Source organism: Giraffa tippelskirchi, chromosome 7 (assembly GCF_054371585.1).
Source record: "Giraffa tippelskirchi isolate mGirTip1 chromosome 7, T2T-mGirTip1v1.2.pri, whole genome shotgun sequence".
NCBI lineage: Eukaryota > Metazoa > Chordata > Mammalia > Artiodactyla > Giraffidae > Giraffa > Giraffa tippelskirchi.
The window spans coordinates 64,040,754-64,062,233 of NC_137281.1; the positions used below are offsets into that span (position 1 = coordinate 64,040,754).

The window sequence follows — 21,480 nt, forward strand, 5'->3', positions numbered from 1 at the left end:
GCGGTGTCTCGGCAGCAGGCCTTCCCCGCCTCCGCTTCGCCCCCGGTGGGGCTGATGCCTCCGTGGGCACGCTCACCTGGAGCCTGCACTGGGCCTCACGGGCGGGGGGGTGGTGCTCCGACCCCTCCCTCCGGGAGGTGGACGGGGTGTCCCCGTCCTCGGCCTCATCACGTGGGAAGCTCTGCAACGACAGTGACCGTCAGCCAGCCGTGCTGGGAGTTTCCCGAGCTGGGCCTGGCCAGTGGAGCCGCTGCTTCTGCCTGCTCGAACTTCTCTTCCCAGAAGGGTCAGAGACGTGTGTCTGCTCAGATCCCCACCCGGGAGGAAAGAGACCCACCTGAGGGTGTGAGGTCAGCCTGGGCGGCCGGCGCTGCCCGCACTCTCCCCATCCCACCCAGCCTGCTCTCCCCTGGGGTGTGGACACAACTTGTCCGCAGGCTTCTGACCCCACATCCGCCTGGGCTTCCTTGAGGGAGACACACCCCGAGAAACCCGCATCCACACACACAGGCAAAGGACCCGGTGTTTCCGGGTGGCATGGGAGAGGTGGCCTGGCCCCGCCTGGGGCTCCCCGTGTTACCTTTCTGTTTCTCCGGGCAAAGGGCCAGAGGCCTCTCGGGGGTGCCCTGAGCCAACGTCGACAGGGTGCCCACGCACACTGCCTGTGAGCTCTCCTGAGGCCCCGGCCTCTGGGCAGGGGCAAACAGCAGAACATCCTGGCAGCAAGTGATCTGGCTGGGGGCTCCTCTCCACTCTGGAGGCCTGGATACCCGGGTTGCGGGTTCTGTTGGGTTCTGTTGCCGGCAGGTGACATCATTTCCTGGGGTTCGTGCTGAGGTCCCTTCCCCAAAACTTCGCAAGGGAATCTCTGGGTTTCTGACTGCTCGACCACCCCCCTTAGGCCATGTGCAGGCACAGTGACAGCCACACAGCCCAGCCCACAGCCCTGGGGAGGCCTGGGTGCACCCAGGGCCTGAGCTCCGAGGACCCCGCTGCTCTCAGACCAGGCTCCTTCTTCTCATAAGTGGTGTGGCCCTGGACAAGCATATGCCCCTCAGGGTTTCCCCGGTCTCTCCATCTGCAGAGTGGGGGTCATTCTCCCATCTATTTCCTAGGTCTGTCGGCCTACGAGCAGCTCCATGCCTTTCCACCTGGGGCTGATATCACGTGGAGCTTGTGCGCTGAGACTTCAGAAAGAAAGACTCCATCCAGGGCTGACACAGCACAGAATGGGGCAGAACGAGGCCTGGATGCGCCGTGGTACCCAGGAAAAGGCACTCCCCCTCCTGACTGTTTTGAGACCCCGCATGCAATTTGGAGGACCGAAAGGAAGACTCGAAGGTCTCCCTCTCTGATAGAAAAGAGTAGCCAACTTTCTGGTCCTCTGTTTCCATTGAGATTCTGTTCAAGTGTCCCAGCTCGGCTTCTGCGGGTGGCTGAGCTTCTAATGGCTCCCTGCGTTCTTGTCTTTTCCTCTCCAAACCTTCCGTCCGTTTCCCCCTTCTGGGGTGGATGGGCGCACTGTCATTGCTTCTACCTTCGAGACAGATTGATGAAAAGTCTGGACCATCGACTCCTTTCCTCTCTTTGGTTCCGTGTCTCTCTCTGGCTGTGTCCCTCTCTTTTCCTTTCTCGATTCAGTCTGTGTCTTCCTCTTTCTCTCTCGTGTGTGGATGGATGGATGCTAGGAATGCACATGTATATGATTAGATGAGGGTTATGTTTTAGGGATAGGTTAGAGGGAGAGAAAGGCTTTAGGTCGGAGTTGGTCATGGGGGAAGGGTCAAGGGTGGTGGTGGTGTTTCTTGGAATCTGAGTGCTGTGCATTCTTCGTCTCTTTCCATATGAACCCCTTCTCAGATACACCACTTGCAAGGAGTCTCTCATGTTCCGTTTCCTATCTTTTGCATTTGTGAATGCTTAGCTTCTCTGTTGTGAAGAGGTTCCATTGGATGGAAACCCATTGGTGTACTTGGTTTCCCTCTTTCCCTTACTTGAAGAGACCCATTTCTACCTCCGCCCAGCAAATGGCAAGGAGACTCTGATGTTAAGGAGCCTTTGACCTACGCTTCTTTCTAGCTATCTCATGACATCAGTCTTTAGGGTGAGGTTTTTCCCCGATATTGAGGTGGTGTGAGATCAAAACCAATAGCGTTCTTCAGATGTAGCTGTCTGGTTTTCCCATGGACATTGATTGAAGAGGCTTTCTTGTTCCCATTTGGATATTCTCCCCTTCTGTGTCAGAGATGAGTTGACCTTGGATGCCGGGGTTTGTTTCTGGACCCTCAACTTTATTCCATCGATCTGGATCTGTGTGTGTTGTTGTATTCCCAATAGCATACTGTCCTGCTGCTGCCGCTGCGGCTAAGTCACTTCAGTCGTGTCTGACTCTGCGCGACCCCATGGCCTGCAGCCTACCAGGCTCCTCCGTCCAGGGCATTTTCCAGGCAAGAGTACTGGAGTGGGTCGCCATCGCCTTCTCCGATACTCTCCTGAGGATCCTAGTTTGGTCGTCTAATTTCCTTTCACACAACCTTGGACGTCCGTATCGGGGCTTTTTCGTCGGATTGTATTGACAATTTAGGCTCTTTTCTGTTTCCGTAACCCCTTTTGCAATTCTTTGTTCGGTGCGAACATGCATTGGCATTTTGGGAGGAATAGCATCGAAGCTGTGGATTGCCTTGTGGGGCTGTGACATCATTTTCCCAATAGGAATTCTTTCAAGCCCTGAGCACAGCTTCTCTTTCCAGTGATTGGTGTGGGCTTGATCTTCTTTCTTCCATCTCTCGCCGTTTTGTGAGAACAGGTCCTTCCTTCCCTTCTGGGTTAGATGGACTCGTGGGTATCACTTCAGTGAATGGCATTGTCAGTGGGGGTGATAATTCCCTTCTCATTGGAAGACTTTGCTGTGAGTATTAGAAGTGCAAGTGATTTCTCTTCCCCTTCCTCCCTGTCCATCTCTCAGAGCCACCGGGAAACAGAGGCCTCATCCAGGGTCACCCAGGCCTGAGGGAGTGCAACTAGACTGTTGTTTCTTCAGGCCGTCAGTGCTGGACATCATCCGGGATACTCTGTGTGTGTCTTCCTCAGTCTGGCGTCCCTTCAGACCTTTCCCTAGTTTTCACAGGCTTGTTGTGCTGGTGTTCTTTGTCTGTTTGGAGACACGTCCTTGAGAAGCTTTGTGTTTCCACTCATTCGTCTCGCGATGTATGACCTGTCTTTTGCTTTTGTAATGAGGTCTTTCCCACGGTAGATATCTTTGATTTTGCAAAGTCCACTGTATTCTCTGGGTTGTTTTGTGGACTGCCTTTTAGTTTTGTGTGTGAAGACTCAAAGCACGTGTCCGGTTTCTGCTCATTGTTCTTCTAGATTTGTGACAAGTTTTCATGGAAACTTTGTCTAGGGATAACTGGAAGTGAACTCGGTGTAAGGTGTCAAGTCTCCATCTCCATTCATGTCATGCCCTGCAGTTTCCAATTCCCTGTTCCTGAGTGGTTTTGGAGACCTTGTGGGAAGTTTGGTTGCATCGGAGTTTGCATTTCCACCTTGAGTAGATTCACACTGTTCTGCCCTCAGGGACACTGTCAAGGGGGAGTGAGGAGCAGCCTGCACTTGCAGCAGTGACCACACGGTGGGGCGAGTGCTGCTGTCCCCTCTGGGAGCCCCAGGCCACAGGCATCCCAGTGAGGAGCCAGCTCTGTGCTCAGCTGAAAGGAGTTAGTCTCTCAGGAGCCTCTGAGCCCTTGCCTTTGGATCACCCAGGGTGGGCATTTACTGTGACAGAAAAAAATTGCCCTGAATTCCATGGACGGAAGAGCCTGGCTGTGTAGAGTTCGTGAGTTGCCGTGAATCAGACACAACTGAGGACACAAAAACTCAATAGACTAAAACACTTTTGGGGGGTGGGGGGAGTGAAAGGGGGTGATGTGGGGTTTTTTGTCTTATATAATAGCCAAGGGAAATCTAGTTTAAACCTAAATTCACATAGATGGGAAAGGTATAGCTCTCCGTCACCCTATTAAAAAAAAAAAAAAAAAAAGACTTAACTTTTCTGAAAGTTTATTTAGTAGCTTCCTTGAGCAGTTCATTGTGAAGCATTTTTTTTTTTTTTTCTGTGACATTGGCCTCATTAAAAAGTACGGTTTGCGTTTACTGGATAATTTTGTTCATTGGTTTGTTAGGGAATCTTGGTAATATTTGAGTTTCCTGGGGAGCATGGTCACATGACCTGGCCCTGGCCAATCAGTGCGTTCCACCTCCCTGGCCACTGTGATTGGCTCCGGACTGGGGCAGTGCCCAATCGGGGCCCAGGGCCGGGCCTCACGTTGGAAGCCAGGGGAAGACGAGCTCTCGTCCTGCTGGGGTAGGGGAAGGGGTGGGGCCAGGGGAGGTCAGGCTCCAGCAGTGGGAGGGGCTTGAGGTCCGCCTGCTGCAGTTGGTGACCTTCCTGCTCCCCTCAGGGCAGAGCCGCCGGCCTGAGAATGAGGGCGCTGCTGAGCCCAGGGGCTGGGATGGCCCGTTGCTGCTGTGGTCCCAGAGCTCCACCCGAGACCTGAGGGAGGCCGTCTGCCCGTGAGTCCTCTCCCGCTTGTCTGTCAGCTTGTTTGAAGCATGCTGGGTTTTCTGCCCAGCTGGCTAAGGGGAGTCCCTGGAAATGCAAGGGTGTGGGTTTTGGCAGACTTCAGGGAAGACATGCCAGATGAGCCTGGGAGACTCCAGCTTAATCTGGATTCAGGAGATATCTCTTCGGGCCAGCTAGTAATTGTAGGATAAGCCTAATGAGTCTTCACAGGATGAAGAGAGTAACGTGCCAAGGTAGCAATCGATGTCCTCCTTCGAGAGGATGAAGCTGGTGCTCAGAGAAGGGGGGAACTTGGCCACAGCAAGGAGGTGTGCACCCAGACAGAACCCCCAGATCCGGCCATTTGAGCTCAGGGAGTCCACTGGTGTGGCTTGTCCCTGTGGCAGGGGCCGAGGCACACAGCCCACCCTGATTCCTGCGGGGGCCTGACTTGGGAAGTGCCATCTGGTAGCTTTGAGACTCACCAAACCAAATTGCACTGGAGAGAGGAAGGACACCTTCCTTCATCCACCCCCCACCCCCGCCGGATTCCCACATACCCTGACCCCTTTCTCTGGATTTCGGAGCCATTTCCAGAGTCCCGCTCATATGACCTCATTCGAAGTGCACTGTGGACGAGCTGCCATCTGCAGCTGCTACCACAGCAGCCAAGGGCTTTAGCTCCCAAGTACCTCCCTTCCTTTGGAACTTGGGGGCCCTCTACTCCCCACTTGCACACCACAGACCTTTGCTGAGGATTGTGGGGACCCTCACTCAGTTTGCAGCACGTTGTAGCCATCCCTGTCCTCTCAATACCTCCCTTGCAACTCAGCTTGTGAGCTCCTTTGGAGCAGCGTGGCCCACCTGGCTGCAACGGAAGAGACACAGCTGACAGGGAAACAACAGCTTAGATCTGACAGCCGGAAAGCTCTGTCAAAAGGGACCTCCCTCTTCACACCGTAGAGGCTGTAGGAGCCGCCAGGGTTTGGGAACCAGTGCTGGGGCCAAAATGACTCCACAGCTGTTTTCCTTCCTGGGGAGGGTTCTGGCTCCAGTGGGAATGGCTCAAGTCTCCTAAGGTTCTGAAAGCCCACTGTGTGCAGATTCACGGTACACAGAGAGGAGAAGGTGGAGTCCTGCCCTGGAGGTGGGCACAGCTCACGGATGAGCCAGGCAGGCAGGCAGGCAGGCAGGGCATGAGAACACCTGAGCTGCCTTCATGAGTGAATGGTGTGGGGGCAGAGGAAGAGAAGCCGGTCTGCTCCCTCATGTGGTGCCCAGGGCAGGTTGTCCCCAGAGGAAACCCTTACGACGGTGAGGACTATCACTGCTGTTTCCCAAGGGGTTCCGTCGGTGCGTGTCTTCCCCGGAGCGGTCAGGCCGTCTCTAAAGTACACTGGCCATGGGCATTGCCTCTCCTTGGAACTTCCCATGTGTTTCTCTTTTTTATGGAACAGTGATTTTTTAGAGGGGTTCTGGGCCACAAGGTTGTTGGGTCATTTTCTAGCCTTCTGTCGTGAAGAACGCTTTCCTGGGCGTTGGGGTGGTTTGTTGTTCCAGCTCCCTTTCTTGGCTTCTTTTGGGAGCTGGTGCAACAAGAGGAGCTCAGCCTCTGCCTTCTGGCTAAGATGTCACCCTTCAAACAGCAATGCCTGCCTGGAGATAATGATGGCATTTGCCAAAAGGGCTTCGTTTGGCACATGATATCTTGAAAGGACGTACAACGTCCTTTCAGCTATCAAAGGCTAGTTCAAATGACATACAAATGAGAACTCTCCAATGGAGTCTTACAGTAGGTGGAGAGTCCGGAAAAAACTCCTTCAGTCATTTCACTGAGAGTCATTGATTGGGGACACCAAGAATATAGGAAGGAATGCAGAAAGAAAAGATGAAATTGTGTTCAGGATCGGGGGGAGGGATGAACAGGGCGTGCTTGCCTTGAATCCAGGCTTTGTTGGGGGGTGGGGCATAAAGATCGAACAGGTCTGAAACTACAAATTGGGATGGTAACACAGTATCACCAGAGTTACACAACAGTGCTCCCAAATTGCAACAATGATGAAAAAGTTTACTAATCCCAACTTAACCAAGAGAAATACAGGAAACCATACACAAAATAAAACATCACCAGAAAGGTGGAAACAAACCAAATGCAAAGCAGTTCAGGGGAAAGGAACTCCATGTCCCCTGGGGGCAGACCGAGTTGCCGGCGTCCACGGTGAGCAGACAGGGATGGAGGCTGCAGAGCCGACCGCTCCCCTGGACGTGGTGTTTCCGGCAAGGGCTCTGGGTCTCTGCCCAGAGCGGGGGCTCGTTCTTCCTGCAGGGGCGGGTGAGTCATCGTCGGCGTCTGGGTGTTGCGCGGGAGCCAGGGCAGGCTCTCCCTGCCGAGGCGGTGACTCCTCCTCTGCCTCGGGTTCTCCTGCCAAAGCCCGAGCAGGTACAGGTGCACGTGGAGGTGGAGGTTCTGGCTGAGGGGGTGGGACATCAGTGCCTGGGGCTGGGGGCCCTGCAGGCACGGAGATCCGATCTGCCCGGTGTGCTGGCCAGTACCCAGCTGGCCTGGTGTCTCTGCGAGGGCAAGTCTCGGTTCTCCATCTGGCCTCGGTGGATCCCTGGGTCCTGCACCTGGAGCCACCACCTCTGTAGGGACAGGTCTGGGAAGTAGAGCCTGGTTCCAGTTGGAGGCCAGTGCTAGAGCTGGGGGAGAAGCAAAGTTTGCCCACAGGCCAGCCTTGGCATGTGCGTATCCCGGGACAGAAAGCTTCCAAGAGATTCCCAAAGAATACCCAGGGTCGGATGTCTTTTGGGACTGAAGTGTGCAAGATGGGGGTGGGGGTGTGAGGCCAGCGCTTGCTGCAGGCCCAGCAGCATCTTTCGGGGACTCGTCCGTGTGTAGCTCAGCACCCCCTCCCCACACACTCCCGTGCACCAGCCCCAGCGTCCTCACCTCTGTGCTCTGGCGTGCTGGGCTCCAGGTCCTCCTGCTGCCTCAGAGGCCGGGGTTCTCGGGACTCTGGGTCGGAGCCGGGTGTGCTGAGCTCCGTGGCCGCCTCAGACTGGGCCGCCGGGTGTATCCTGGGTGGTGTCTCGGCAGCAGGCCTTCCCCGCCTCCGCTTCGCCCCCGGTGGGGCTGATGCCTCCGTGGGCACGCTCACCTGGAGCCTGCACTGGGCCTCACGGGCGGGGGGGTGGTGCTCCGACCCCTCCCTCCGGGAGGTGGACGGGGTGTCCCCGTCCTCGGCCTCATCACGTGGGAAGCTCTGCAACGACAGTGACCGTCAGCCAGCCGTGCTGGGAGTTTTCCGAGCTGGGCCTGGCCAGTGGAGCCGCTGCTTCTGCCTGCTCGAACTTCTCTTCCCAGAAGGGTCAGAGACGTGTGTCTGCTCAGATCCCCACCCGGGAGGATAGAGACCCACCTGAGGGTGTGAGGTCAGCCTGGGCGGCCGGCGCTGCCCGCACTCTCCCCATCCCACCCAGCCTGCTCTCCCCTGGGGTGTGGACACAACTTGTCCGCAGGCTTCTGACCCCACATCCGCCTGGGCTTCCTTGAGGGAGACACACCCCGAGAAACCCGCATCCACACACACAGGCAAAGGACCCGCTGTTTCCGGGTGGCATGGGAGAGGTGGCCTGGCCCCGCCTGGGGCTCCCCGTGTTACCTTTCTGTTTCTCCGGGCAAAGGGCCAGAGGCCTCTCGGGGGTGCCCTGAGCCAACGTCGACAGGGTGCCCACGCACACTGCCTGTGAGCTCTCCTGAGGCCCCGGCCTCTGGGCAGGGGCAAACAGCAGAACATCCTGGCAGCAAGTGATCTGGCTGGGGGCTCCTCTCCGCTCTGGAGGCCTGGATACCCGGGTTGCGGGTTCTGTTGTGTTCTGTTGCCGGCAGGTGACATCATTTCCTGGGGTTCGTGCTGAGGTCCCTTCCCCAAAACTTCGCAAGGGAATCTCTGGGTTTCTGACTGCTCGACCACCCCCCTTAGGCCATGTGCAGGCACAGTGACAGCCACACAGCCCAGCCCACAGCCCTGGGGAGGCCTGGGTGCAGCCAGGGCCTGAGCTCCGAGGACCCCGCTGCTCTCAGACCAGGCTCCTTCTTCTCGTAAGTGGTGTGGCCCTGGACAAGCATATGCCCCTCAGGGTTTCCCCGGTCTCTCCATCTGCAGAGTGGGGGTCATTCTCCCATCTGTTTCCTAGGTCTGTCGGCCTACGAGCAGCTCCATGCCTTTCCACCTGGGGCTGATATCACGTGGAGCTTGTGCGCTGAGACTTCAGAAAGAAAGACTCCATCCAGGGCTGACACAGCACAGAATGGGGCAGAACGAGGCCTGGATGCGCCGTGGTACCCAGGAAAAGGCACTCCCCCTCCTGACTGTTTGGAGACCCCGCATGCAAGTTGGAGGACCGAAAGGAAGACTCGAAGGTCTCCCTCTCTGATAGAAAAGAGTAGCCAACTTTCTGGTCCTCTGTTTCCATTGAGATTCTGTTCAAGTGTCCCAGCTCGGCTTCTGCGGGTGGCTGAGCTTCTAATGGCTCCCTGCGTTCTTGTCTTTTCCTCTCCAAACCTTCCGTCCGTTTCCCCCTTCTGGGGTGGATGGGCGCTGTCATTGCTTCTACCTTCGAGACAGATTGATGAAAAGTCTGGACCATCGACTCCTTTCCTCTCTTTGGTTCCGTGTCTCTCTCTGGCTGTGTCCCTCTCTTTTCCTTTCTCGATTCAGTCTGTGTCTTCCTCTTTCTCTCTCGTGTGTGGATGGATGGATGCTAGGAATGCACATGTATATGATTAGATGAGGGTTATGTTTTAGGGATAGGTTAGAGGGAGAGAAAGGCTTTAGGTCGGAGTTGGTCATGGGGGAAGGGTCAAGGGTGGTGGTGGTGTTTCTTGGAATCTGAGTGCTGTGCATTCTTCGTCTCTTTCCATATGAACCCCTTCTCAGATACACCACTTGCAAGGAGTCTCTCATGTTCCGTTTCCTATCTTTTGCATTTGTGAATGCTTAGCTTCTCTGTTGTGAAGAGGTTCCATTGGATGGAAACCCATTGGTGTACTTGGTTTCCCTCTTTCCCTTACTTGAAGAGACCCATTTCTACCTCCGCCCAGCAAATGGCAAGGAGACTCTGATGTTAAGGAGCCTTTGACCTACGCTTCTTTCTAGCTATCTCATGACATCAGTCTTTAGGGTGAGGTTTTTCCCCGATATTGAGGTGGTGTGAGATCAAAACCAATAGCGTTCTTCAGATGTAGCTGTCTGGTTTTCCCATGGACATTGATTGAAGAGGCTTTCTTGTTCCCATTTGGATATTCTCCCCTTCTGTGTCAGAGATGAGTTGACCTTGGATGCCGGGGTTTGTTTCTGGACCCTCAACTTTATTCCATCGATCTGGATCTGTGTGTGTTGTTGTATTCCCAATAGCATACTGTCCTGCTGCTGCCGCTGCGGCTAAGTCACTTCAGTCGTGTCTGACTCTGCGCGACCCCATGGCCTGCAGCCTACCAGGCTCCTCCGTCCAGGGCATTTTCCAGGCAAGAGTACTGGAGTGGGTCGCCATCGCCTTCTCCGATACTCTCCTGAGGATCCTAGTTTGGTCGTCTAATTTCCTTTCACACAACCTTGGACGTCCGTATCGGGGCTTTTTCGTCGGATTGTATTGACAATTTAGGCTCTTTTCTGTTTCCGTAACCCCTTTTGCAATTCTTTGTTCGGTGCGAACATGCATTGGCATTTTGGGAGGAATAGCATCGAAGCTGTGGATTGCCTTGTGGGGCTGTGACATCATTTTCCCAATAGGAATTCTTTCAAGCCCTGAGCACAGCTTCTCTTTCCAGTGATTGGTGTGGGCTTGATCTTCTTTCTTCCATCTCTCGCCGTTTTGTGAGAACAGGTCCTTCCTTCCCTTCTGGGTTAGATGGACTCGTGGGTATCACTTCAGTGAATGGCATTGTCAGTGGGGGTGATAATTCCCTTCTCATTGGAAGACTTTGCTGTGAGTATTAGAAGTGCAAGTGATTTCTCTTCCCCTTCCTCCCTGTCCATCTCTCAGAGCCACCGGGAAACAGAGGCCTCATCCAGGGTCACACAGGCCTGAGGGAGTGCAACTAGACTGTTGTTTCTTCAGGCCCTCAGTGCTGGACATCATCCGGGATACTCTGTGTGTGTCTTCCTCAGTCTGGCGTCCCTTCAGACCTTTCCCTAGTTTTCACAGGCTTGTTGTGTTGGTGTTCTTTGTCTGTTTGGAGACACGTCCTTGAGAAGCTTTGTGTTTCCACTCATTCGTCTCGCGATGTATGACCTGTCTTTTGCTTTTGTAATGAGGTCTTTCCCACGGTAGATATCTTTGATTTTGCAAAGTCCACTGTATTCTCTGGGTTGTTTTGTGGACTGCCTTTTAGTTTTGTGTGTGAAGACTCAAAGCACGTGTCCGGTTTCTGCTCATTGTTCTTCTAGATTTGTGACAAGTTTTCATGGAAACTTTGTCTAGGGATAACTGGAAGTGAACTCGGTGTAAGGTGTCAAGTCTCCATCTCCATTCATGTCATGCCCTGCAGTTTCCAATTCCCTGTTCCTGAGTGGTTTTGGAGACCTTGTGGGAAGTTTGGTTGCATCGGAGTTTGCATTTCCACCTTGAGTAGATTCACACTGTTCTGCCCTCAGGGACACTGTCAAGGGGGAGTGAGGAGCAGCCTGCACTTGCAGCAGTGACCACACGGTGGGGCGAGTGCTGCTGTCCCCTCTGGGAGCCCCAGGCCACAGGCATCCCAGTGAGGAGCCAGCTCTGTGCTCAGCTGAAAGGAGTTAGTCTCTCAGGAGCCTCTGAGCCCTTGCCTTTGGATCACCCAGGGTGGGCATTTACTGTGACAGAAAAAAATTGCCCTGAATTCCATGGACGGAAGAGCCTGGCTGTGTAGAGTTCGTGAGTTGCCGTGAATCAGACACAACTGAGGACACAAAAACTCAATAGACTAAAACACTTTTGGGGGGTGGGGGGAGTGAAAGGGGGTGATGTGGGGTTTTTTGTCTTATATAATAGCCAAGGGAAATCTAGTTTAAACCTAAATTCACATAGATGGGAAAGGTATAGCTCTCCGTCACCCTATTAAAAAAAAAAAAAAAAAAAGACTTAACTTTTCTGAAAGTTTATTAAGTAGCTTCCTTGAGCAGTTCATTGTGAAGCATTTTTTTTTTTTTTCTGTGACATTGGCCTCATTAAAAAGTACGGTTTGCGTTTACTGGATAATTTTGTTCATTGGTTTGTTAGGGAATCTTGGTAATATTTGAGTTTCCTGGGGAGCATGGTCACATGACCTGGCCCTGGCCAATCAGTGCGTTCCACCTCCCTGGCCACTGTGATTGGCTCCGGACTGGGGCAGTGCCCAATCGGGGCCCAGGGCCGGGCCTCACGTTGGAAGCCAGGGGAAGACGAGCTCTCGTCCTGCTGGGGTAGGGGAAGGGGTGGGGCCAGGGGAGGTCAGGCTCCAGCAGTGGGAGGGGCTTGAGGTCCGCCTGCTGCAGTTGGTGACCTTCCTGCTCCCCTCAGGGCAGAGCCGCCGGCCTGAGAATGAGGGCGCTGCTGAGCCCAGGGGCTGGGATGGCCCGTTGCTGCTGTGGTCCCAGAGCTCCACCCGAGACCTGAGGGAGGCCGTCTGCCCGTGAGTCCTCTCCCGCTTGTCTGTCAGCTTGTTTGAAGCATGCTGGGTTTTCTGCCCAGCTGGCTAAGGGGAGTCCCTGGAAATGCAAGGGTGTGGGTTTTGGCAGACTTCAGGGAAGACATGCCAGATGAGCCTGGGAGACTCCAGCTTAATCTGGATTCAGGAGATATCTCTTCGGGCCAGCTAGTAATTGTAGGATAAGCCTAATGAGTCTTCACAGGATGAAGAGAGTAACGTGCCAAGGTAGCAATCGATGTCCTCCTTCGAGAGGATGAAGCTGGTGCTCAGAGAAGGGGGGAACTTGGCCACAGCAAGGAGGTGTGCACCCAGACAGAACCCCCAGATCCGGCCATTTGAGCTCAGGGAGTCCACTGGTGTGGCTTGTCCCTGTGGCAGGGGCCGAGGCACACAGCCCACCCTGATTCCTGCGGGGGCCTGACTTGGGAAGTGCCATCTGGTAGCTTTGAGACTCACCAAACCAAATTGCACTGGAGAGAGGAAGGACACCTTCCTTCATCCACCCCCCACCCCCGCCGGATTCCCACATACCCTGACCCCTTTCTCTGGATTTCGGAGCCATTTCCAGAGTCCCGCTCATATGACCTCATTCGAAGTGCACTGTGGACGAGCTGCCATCTGCAGCTGCTACCACAGCAGCCAAGGGCTTTAGCTCCCAAGTACCTCCCTTCCTTTGGAACTTGGGGGCCCTCTACTCCCCACTTGCACACCACAGACCTTTGCTGAGGATTGTGGGGACCCTCACTCAGTTTGCAGCACGTTGTAGCCATCCCTGTCCTCTCAATACCTCCCTTGCAACTCAGCTTGTGAGCTCCTTTGGAGCAGCGTGGCCCACCTGGCTGCAACGGAAGAGACACAGCTGACAGGGAAACAACAGCTTAGATCTGACAGCCGGAAAGCTCTGTCAAAAGGGACCTCCCTCTTCACACCGTAGAGGCTGTAGGAGCCGCCAGGGTTTGGGAACCAGTGCTGGGGCCAAAATGACTCCACAGCTGTTTTCCTTCCTGGGGAGGGTTCTGGCTCCAGTGGGAATGGCTCAAGTCTCCTAAGGTTCTGAAAGCCCACTGTGTGCAGATTCACGGTACACAGAGAGGAGAAGGTGGAGTCCTGCCCTGGAGGTGGGCACAGCTCACGGATGAGCCAGGCAGGCAGGCAGGCAGGCAGGGCATGAGAACACCTGAGCTGCCTTCATGAGTGAATGGTGTGGGGGCAGAGGAAGAGAAGCCGGTCTGCTCCCTCATGTGGTGCCCAGGGCAGGTTGTCCCCAGAGGAAACCCTTACAACGGTGAGGACTATCACTGCTGTTTCCCAAGGGGTTCCGTCGGTGCGTGTCTTCCCCGGAGCGGTCAGGCCGTCTCTAAAGTACACTGGCCATGGGCATTGCCTCTCCTTGGAACTTCCCATGTGTTTCTCTTTTTTATGGAACAGTGATTTTTTAGAGGGGTTCTGGGCCACAAGGTTGTTGGGTCATTTTCTAGCCTTCTGTCGTGAAGAACGCTTTCCTGGGCGTTGGGGTGGTTTGTTGTTCCAGCTCCCTTTCTTGGCTTCTTTTGGGAGCTGGTGCAACAAGAGGAGCTCAGCCTCTGCCTTCTGGCTGAGATGTCACCCTTCAAACAGCAATGCCTGCCTGGAGATAATGATGGCATTTGCCAAAAGGGCTTCGTTTGGCACATGATATCTTGAAAGGACGTACACCGTCCTTTCAGCTATCAAAGGCTAGTTCAAATGACATACAAATGAGAACTCTCCAATGGAGTCTTACAGTAGGTGGAGAGTCCGGAAAAAACTCCTTCAGTCATTTCACTGAGAGTCATTGATTGGGGACACCAAGAATATAGGAAGGAATGCAGAAAGAAAAGATGAAATTGTGTTCAGGATCGGGGGGAGGGATGAACAGGACGTGCTTGCCTTGAATCCAGGCTTTGTTGGGGGGTGGGGCATAAAGATCGAACGGGTCTGAAACTACAAAGTGGGATGGTAACACAGTATCACCAGAGTTACACAACAGTGTTCCCAAATTGCAACAATGATGAAAAAGTTTACTAATCCCAACTTAACCAAGAGAAATACAGGAAACCATACACAAAATAAAACATCACCAGAAAGGTGGAAACAAACCAAATGCAAAGCAGTTCAGGGGAAAGGAACTCCATGTCCCCTGGGGGCAGACCGAGTTGCCGGCGTCCACGGTGAGCAGACAGGGATGGAGGCTGCAGAGCCGACCGCTCCCCTGGACGTGGTGTTTCCGGCAAGGGCTCTGGGTCTCTGCCCAGAGCGGGGGCTCGTTCTTCCTGCAGGGGCGAGTGAGTCATCGTCGGCGTCTGGGTGTTGCGCGGGAGCCAGGGCAGGCTCTCCCTGCCGAGGCGGTGACTCCTCCTCTGCCTCGGGTTCTCCTGCCAAAGCCCGAGCAGGTACAGGTGCACGTGGAGGTGGAGGTTCTGGCTGAGGGGGTGGGACATCAGTGCCTGGGGCTGGGGGCCCTGCAGGCACGGAGATCCGATCTGCCCGGTGTGCTGGCCAGTACCCAGCTGGCCTGGTGTCTCTGCGAGGGCAAGTCTCGGTTCTCCATCTGGCCTCGGTGGATCCCTGGGTCCTGCACCTGGAGCCACCACCTCTGTAGGGACAGGTCTGGGAAGTAGAGCCTGGTTCCAGTTGGAGGCCAGTGCTAGAGCTGGGGGAGAAGCAAAGTTTGCCCACAGGCCAGCCTTGGCATGTGCGTATCCCGGGACAGAAAGCTTCCAAGAGATTCCCAAAGAATACCCAGGGTCGGATGTCTTTTGGGACTGAAGTGTGCAAGATGGGGGTGGGGGTGTGAGGCCAGCGCTTGCTGCAGGCCCAGCAGCATCTTTCGGGGACTCGTCCGTGTGTAGCTCAGCACCCCCTCCCCACACACTCCCGTGCACCAGCCCCAGCGTCCTCACCTCTGTGCTCTGGCGTGCTGGGCTCCAGGTCCTCCTGCTGCCTCAGAGGCCGGGGTTCTCGGGACTCTGGGTCGGAGCCGGGTGTGCTGAGCTCCGTGGCAGCCTCAGACTGGGCCGGCGGGTGTATCCTGGGCGGTGTCTCGGCAGCAGGCCTTCCCCGCCTCCGCTTCGCCCCCGGTGGGGCTGATGCCTCCGTGGGCACGCTCACCTGGAGCCTGCACTGGGCCTCACGGGCGGGGGGGTGGTGCTCCGACCCCTCCCTCCGGGAGGTGGACGGGGTGTCCCCGTCCTCGGCCTCATCACGTGGGAAGCTCTGCAACGACAGTGACCGTCAGCCAGCCGTGCTGGGAGTTTCCCGAGCTGGGCCTGGCCAGTGGAGCCGCTGCTTCTGCCTGCTCGAACTTCTCTTCCCAGAAGGGTCAGAGACGTGTGTCTGCTCAGATCCCCACCCGGGAGGAAAGAGACCCACCTGAGGGTGTGAGGTCAGCCTGGGCGGCCGGCGCTGCCCGCACTCTCCCCATCCCACCCAGCCTGCTCTCCCCTGGGGTGTGGACACAACTTGTCCGCAGGCTTCTGACCCCACATCCGCCTGGGCTTCCTTGAGGGAGACACACCCCGAGAAACCCGCATCCACACACACAGGCAAAGGACCCGCTGTTTCCGGGTGGCATGGGAGAGGTGGCCTGGCCCCGCCTGGGGCTCCCCGTGTTACCTTTCTGTTTCTCCGGGCAAAGGGCCAGAGGCCTCTCGGGGGTGCCCTGAGCCAACGTCGACAGGGTGCCCACGCACACTGCCTGTGAGCTCTCCTGAGGCCCCGGCCTCTGGGCAGGGGCAAACAGCAGAACATCCTGGCAGCAAGTGATCTGGCTGGGGGCTCCTCTCCGCTCTGGAGGCCTGGATACCCGGGTTGCGGGTTCTGTTGTGTTCTGTTGCCGGCAGGTGACATCATTTCCTGGGGTTCGTGCTGAGGTCCCTTCCCCAAAACTTCGCAAGGGAATCTCTGGGTTTCTGACTGCTCGACCACCCCCCTTAGGCCATGTGCAGGCACAGTGACAGCCACACAGCCCAGCCCACAGCCCTGGGGAGGCCTGGGTGCAGCCAGGGCCTGAGCTCCGAGGACCCCGCTGCTCTCAGACCAGGCTCCTTCTTCTCGTAAGTGGTGTGGCCCTGGACAAGCATATGCCCCTCAGGGTTTCCCCGGTCTCTCCATCTGCAGAGTGGGGGTCATTCTCCCATCTGTTTCCTAGGTCTGTCGGCCTACGAGCAGCTCCATGCCTTTCCACCTGGGGCTGATATCACGTGGAGCTTGTGCGCTGAGACTTCAGAAAGAAAGACTCCATCCAGGGCTGACACAGCACAGAATGGGGCAGAACGAGGCCTGGATGCGCCGTGGTACCCAGGAAAAGGCACTCCCCCTCCTGACTGTTTGGAGACCCCGCATGCAAGTTGGAGGACCGAAAGGAAGACTCGAAGGTCTCCCTCTCTGATAGAAAAGAGTAGCCAACTTTCTGGTCCTCTGTTTCCATTGAGATTCTGTTCAAGTGTCCCAGCTCGGCTTCTGCGGGTGGCTGAGCTTCTAATGGCTCCCTGCGTTCTTGTCTTTTCCTCTCCAAACCTTCCGTCCGTTTCCCCCTTCTGGGGTGGATGGGCGCTGTCATTGCTTCTACCTTCGAGACAGATTGATGAAAAGTCTGGACCATCGACTCCTTTCCTCTCTTTGGTTCCGTGTCTCTCTCTGGCTGTGTCCCTCTCTTTTCCTTTCTCGATTCAGTCTGTGTCTTCCTCTTTCTCTCTCGTGTGTGGATGGATGGATGCTAGGAATGCACATGTATATGATTAGATGAGGGTTATGTTTTAGGGATAGGTTAGAGGGAGAGAAAGGCTTTAGGTCGGAGTTGGTCATGGGGGAAGGGTCAAGGGTGGTGGTGGTGTTTCTTGGAATCTGAGTGCTGTGCATTCTTCGTCTCTTTCCATATGAACCCCTTCTCAGATACACCACTTGCAAGGAGTCTCTCATGTTCCGTTTCCTATCTTTTGCATTTGTGAATGCTTAGCTTCTCTGTTGTGAAGAGGTTCCATTGGATGGAAACCCATTGGTGTACTTGGTTTCCCTCTTTCCCTTACTTGAAGAGACCCATTTCTACCTCCGCCCAGCAAATGGCAAGGAGACTCTGATGTTAAGGAGCCTTTGACCTACGCTTCTTTCTAGCTATCTCATGACATCAGTCTTTAGGGTGAGGTTTTTCCCCGATATTGAGGTGGTGTGAGATCAAAACCAATAGCGTTCTTCAGATGTAGCTGTCTGGTTTTCCCATGGACATTGATTGAAGAGGCTTTCTTGTTCCCATTTGGATATTCTCCCCTTCTGTGTCAGAGATGAGTTGACCTTGGATGCCGGGGTTTGTTTCTGGACCCTCAACTTTATTCCATCGATCTGGATCTGTGTGTGTTGTTGTATTCCCAATAGCATACTGTCCTGCTGCTGCCGCTGCGGCTAAGTCACTTCAGTCGTGTCTGACTCTGCGCGACCCCATGGCCTGCAGCCTACCAGGCTCCTCCGTCCAGGGCATTTTCCAGGCAAGAGTACTGGAGTGGGTCGCCATCGCCTTCTCCGATACTCTCCTGAGGATCCTAGTTTGGTCGTCTAATTTCCTTTCACACAACCTTGGACGTCCGTATCGGGGCTTTTTCGTCGGATTGTATTGACAATTTAGGCTCTTTTCTGTTTCCGTAACCCCTTTTGCAATTCTTTGTTCGGTGCGAACATGCATTGGCATTTTGGGAGGAATAGCATCGAAGCTGTGGATTGCCTTGTGGGGCTGTGACATCATTTTCCCAATAGGAATTCTTTCAAGCCCTGAGCACAGCTTCTCTTTCCAGTGATTGGTGTGGGCTTGATCTTCTTTCTTCCATCTCTCGCCGTTTTGTGAGAACAGGTCCTTCCTTCCCTTCTGGGTTAGATGGACTCGTGGGTATCACTTCAGTGAATGGCATTGTCAGTGGGGGTGATAATTCCCTTCTCATTGGAAGACTTTGCTGTGAGTATTAGAAGTGCAAGTGATTTCTCTTCCCCTTCCTCCCTGTCCATCTCTCAGAGCCACCGGGAAACAGAGGCCTCATCCAGGGTCACACAGGCCTGAGGGAGTGCAACTAGACTGTTGTTTCTTCAGGCCCTCAGTGCTGGACATCATCCGGGATACTCTGTGTGTGTCTTCCTCAGTCTGGCGTCCCTTCAGACCTTTCCCTAGTTTTCACAGGCTTGTTGTGTTGGTGTTCTTTGTCTGTTTGGAGACACGTCCTTGAGAAGCTTTGTGTTTCCACTCATTCGTCTCGCGATGTATGACCTGTCTTTTGCTTTTGTAATGAGGTCTTTCCCACGGTAGATATCTTTGATTTTGCAAAGTCCACTGTATTCTCTGGGTTGTTTTGTGGACTGCCTTTTAGTTTTGTGTGTGAAGACTCAAAGCACGTGTCCGGTTTCTGCTCATTGTTCTTCTAGATTTGTGACAAGTTTTCATGGAAACTTTGTCTAGGGATAACTGGAAGTGAACTCGGTGTAAGGTGTCAAGTCTCCATCTCCATTCATGTCATGCCCTGCAGTTTCCAATTCCCTGTTCCTGAGTGGTTTTGGAGACCTTGTGGGAAGTTTGGTTGCATCGGAGTTTGCATTTCCACCTTGAGTAGATTCACACTGTTCTGCCCTCAGGGACACTGTCAAGGGGGAGTGAGGAGCAGCCTGCACTTGCAGCAGTGACCACACGGTGGGGCGAGTGCTGCTGTCCCCTCTGGGAGCCCCAGGCCACAGGCATCCCAGTGAGGAGCCAGCTCTGTGCTCAGCTGAAAGGAGTTAGTCTCTCAGGAGCCTCTGAGCCCTTGCCTTTGGATCACCCAGGGTGGGCATTTACTGTGACAGAAAAAAATTGCCCTGAATTCCATGGACGGAAGAGCCTGGCTGTGTAGAGTTCGTGAGTTGCCGTGAATCAGACACAACTGAGGACACAAAAACTCAATAGACTAAAACACTTTTGGGGGGTGGGGGGAGTGAAAGGGGGTGATGTGGGGTTTTTTGTCTTATATAATAGCCAAGGGAAATCTAGTTTAAACCTAAATTCACATAGATGGGAAAGGTATAGCTCTCCGTCACCCTATTAAAAAAAAAAAAAAAAAAGACTTAACTTTTCTGAAAGTTTATTAAGTAGCTTCCTTGAGCAGTTCATTGTGAAGCATTTTTTTTTTTTTTCTGTGACATTGGCCTCATTAAAAAGTACGGTTTGCGTTTACTGGATAATTTTGTTCATTGGTTTGTTAGGGAATCTTGGTAATATTTGAGTTTCCTGGGGAGCATGGTCACATGACCTGGCCCTGGCCAATCAGTGCGTTCCACCTCCCTGGCCACTGTGATTGGCTCCGGACTGGGGCAGTGCCCAATCGGGGCCCAGGGCCGGGCCTCACGTTGGAAGCCAGGGGAAGACGAGCTCTCGTCCTGCTGGGGTAGGGGAAGGGGTGGGGCCAGGGGAGGTCAGGCTCCAGCAGTGGGAGGGGCTTGAGGTCCGCCTGCTGCAGTTGGTGACCTTCCTGCTCCCCTCAGGGCAGAGCCGCCGGCCTGAGAATGAGGGCGCTGCTGAGCCCAGGGGCTGGGATGGCCCGTTGCTGCTGTGGTCCCAGAGCTCCACCCGAGACCTGAGGGAGGCCGTCTGCCCGTGAGTCCTCTCCCGCTTGTCTGTCAGCTTGTTTGAAGCATGCTGGGTTTTCTGCCCAGCTGGCTAAGGGGAGTCCCTGGAAATGCAAGGGTGTGGGTTTTGGCAGACTTCAGGGAAGACATGCCAGATGAGCCTGGGAGACTCCAGCTTAATCTGGATTCAGGAGATATCTCTTCGGGCCAGCTAGTAATTGTAGGATAAGCCTAATGAGTCTTCACAGGATGAAGAGAGTAACGTGCCAAGGTAGCAATCGATGTCCTCCTTCGAGAGGATGAAGCTGGTGCTCAGAGAAGGGGGGAACTTGGCCACAGCAAGGAGGTGTGCACCCAGACAGAACCCCCAGATCCGGCCATTTGAGCTCAGGGAGTCCACTGGTGTGGCTTGTCCCTGTGGCAGGGGCCGAGGCACACAGCCCACCCTGATTCCTGCGGGGGCCTGACTTGGGAAGTGCCATCTGGTAGCTTTGAGACTCACCAAACCAAATTGCACTGGAGAGAGGAAGGACACCTTCCTTCATCCACCCCCCACCCCCGCCGGATTCCCACATACCCTGACCCCTTTCTCTGGATTTCGGAGCCATTTCCAGAGTCCCGCTCATATGACCTCATTCGAAGTGCACTGTGGACGAGCTGCCATCTGCAGCTGCTACCACAGCAGCCAAGGGCTTTAGCTCCCAAGTACCTCCCTTCCTTTGGAACTTGGGGGCCCTCTACTCCCCACTTGCACACCACAGACCTTTGCTGAGGATTGTGGGGACCCTCACTCAGTTTGCAGCACGTTGTAGCCATCCCTGTCCTCTCAATACCTCCCTTGCAACTCAGCTTGTGAGCTCCTTTGGAGCAGCGTGGCCCACCTGGCTGCAACGGAAGAGACACAGCTGACAGGGAAACAACAGCTTAGATCTGACAGCCGGAAAGCTCTGTCAAAAGGGACCTCCCTCTTCACACCGTAGAGGCTGTAGGAGCCGCCAGGTTTTGGGAACCAGTGCTGGGGCCAAAATGACTCCACAGCTGTTTTCCTTCCTGGGGAGGGTTCTGGCTCCAGTGGGAATGGCTCAAGTCTCCTAAGGTTCTGAAAGCCCACTGTGTGCAGATTCACGGTACACAGAGAGGAGAAGGTGGAGTCCTGCCCTGGAGGTGGGCACAGCTCACGGATGAGCCAGGCAGGCAGGCAGGCAGGCAGGGCATGAGAACACCTGAGCTGCCTTCATGAGTGAATGGTGTGGGGGCAGAGGAAGAGAAGCCGGTCTGCTCCCTCATGTGGTGCCCAGGGCAGGTTGTCCCCAGAGGAAACCCTTACAACGGTGAGGACTATCACTGCTGTTTCCCAAGGGGTTCCGTCGGTGCGTGTCTTCCCCGGAGCGGTCAGGCCGTCTCTAAAGTACACTGGCCATGGGCATTGCCTCTCCTTGGAACTTCCCATGTGTTTCTCTTTTTTATGGAACAGTGATTTTTTAGAGGGGTTCTGGGCCACAAGGTTGTTGGGTCATTTTCTAGCCTTCTGTCGTGAAGAACGCTTTCCTGGGCGTTGGGGTGGTTTGTTGTTCCAGCTCCCTTTCTTGGCTTCTTTTGGGAGCTGGTGCAACAAGAGGAGCTCAGCCTCTGCCTTCTGGCTGAGATGTCACCCTTC

General features: G+C 54.8%; 2 protein-coding genes and 1 long non-coding RNA gene across 4 annotated transcripts in view; 1 reads left to right on the forward strand and 2 right to left on the reverse strand.

The window, feature by feature from the left end:
* Nucleotides 1-21,480, forward strand: part of LOC145513994 (uncharacterized) — a 159,993-nt gene that overhangs the window by 26,100 nt on the left and 112,413 nt on the right. The window contains exons 5-7 of the long non-coding RNA XR_014059798.1: nt 4,461-4,572; nt 12,101-12,212; nt 19,740-19,851. This is a non-coding gene — a long non-coding RNA (uncharacterized LOC145513994). The remainder of the gene's footprint in view (nt 1-4,460; nt 4,573-12,100; nt 12,213-19,739; nt 19,852-21,480) is intronic.
* Nucleotides 6,603-8,358, reverse strand: LOC145512404 (uncharacterized). Its single transcript, XM_081506128.1, has 3 exons — nt 8,224-8,358; nt 7,512-7,824; nt 6,603-7,261 (listed from the first exon to the last, which is right to left on the reverse strand). Exons 1-3 carry the CDS (start codon nt 8,356-8,358, stop codon nt 6,633-6,635), a joined length of 1,077 nt encoding a protein of 358 aa, XP_081362254.1. The 3' UTR covers nt 6,603-6,632.
* Nucleotides 14,251-16,062, reverse strand: LOC145513969 (uncharacterized). 2 transcript variants are annotated; one of them, XM_081511053.1, is made up of 3 exons: nt 15,864-16,062; nt 15,152-15,464; nt 14,251-14,901 (listed from the first exon to the last, which is right to left on the reverse strand). In XM_081511053.1, the coding sequence occupies exons 1-3, from the start codon at nt 15,996-15,998 to the stop codon at nt 14,273-14,275; spliced, it is 1,077 nt and encodes a 358-aa protein (XP_081367179.1). In that variant the 5' UTR covers nt 15,999-16,062; the 3' UTR covers nt 14,251-14,272. The 2 variants fall into 2 exon arrangements, with proteins under 2 accessions (XP_081367179.1, XP_081367180.1); XM_081511054.1 differs by having other exon boundaries at nt 14,251-14,895; nt 15,864-16,033.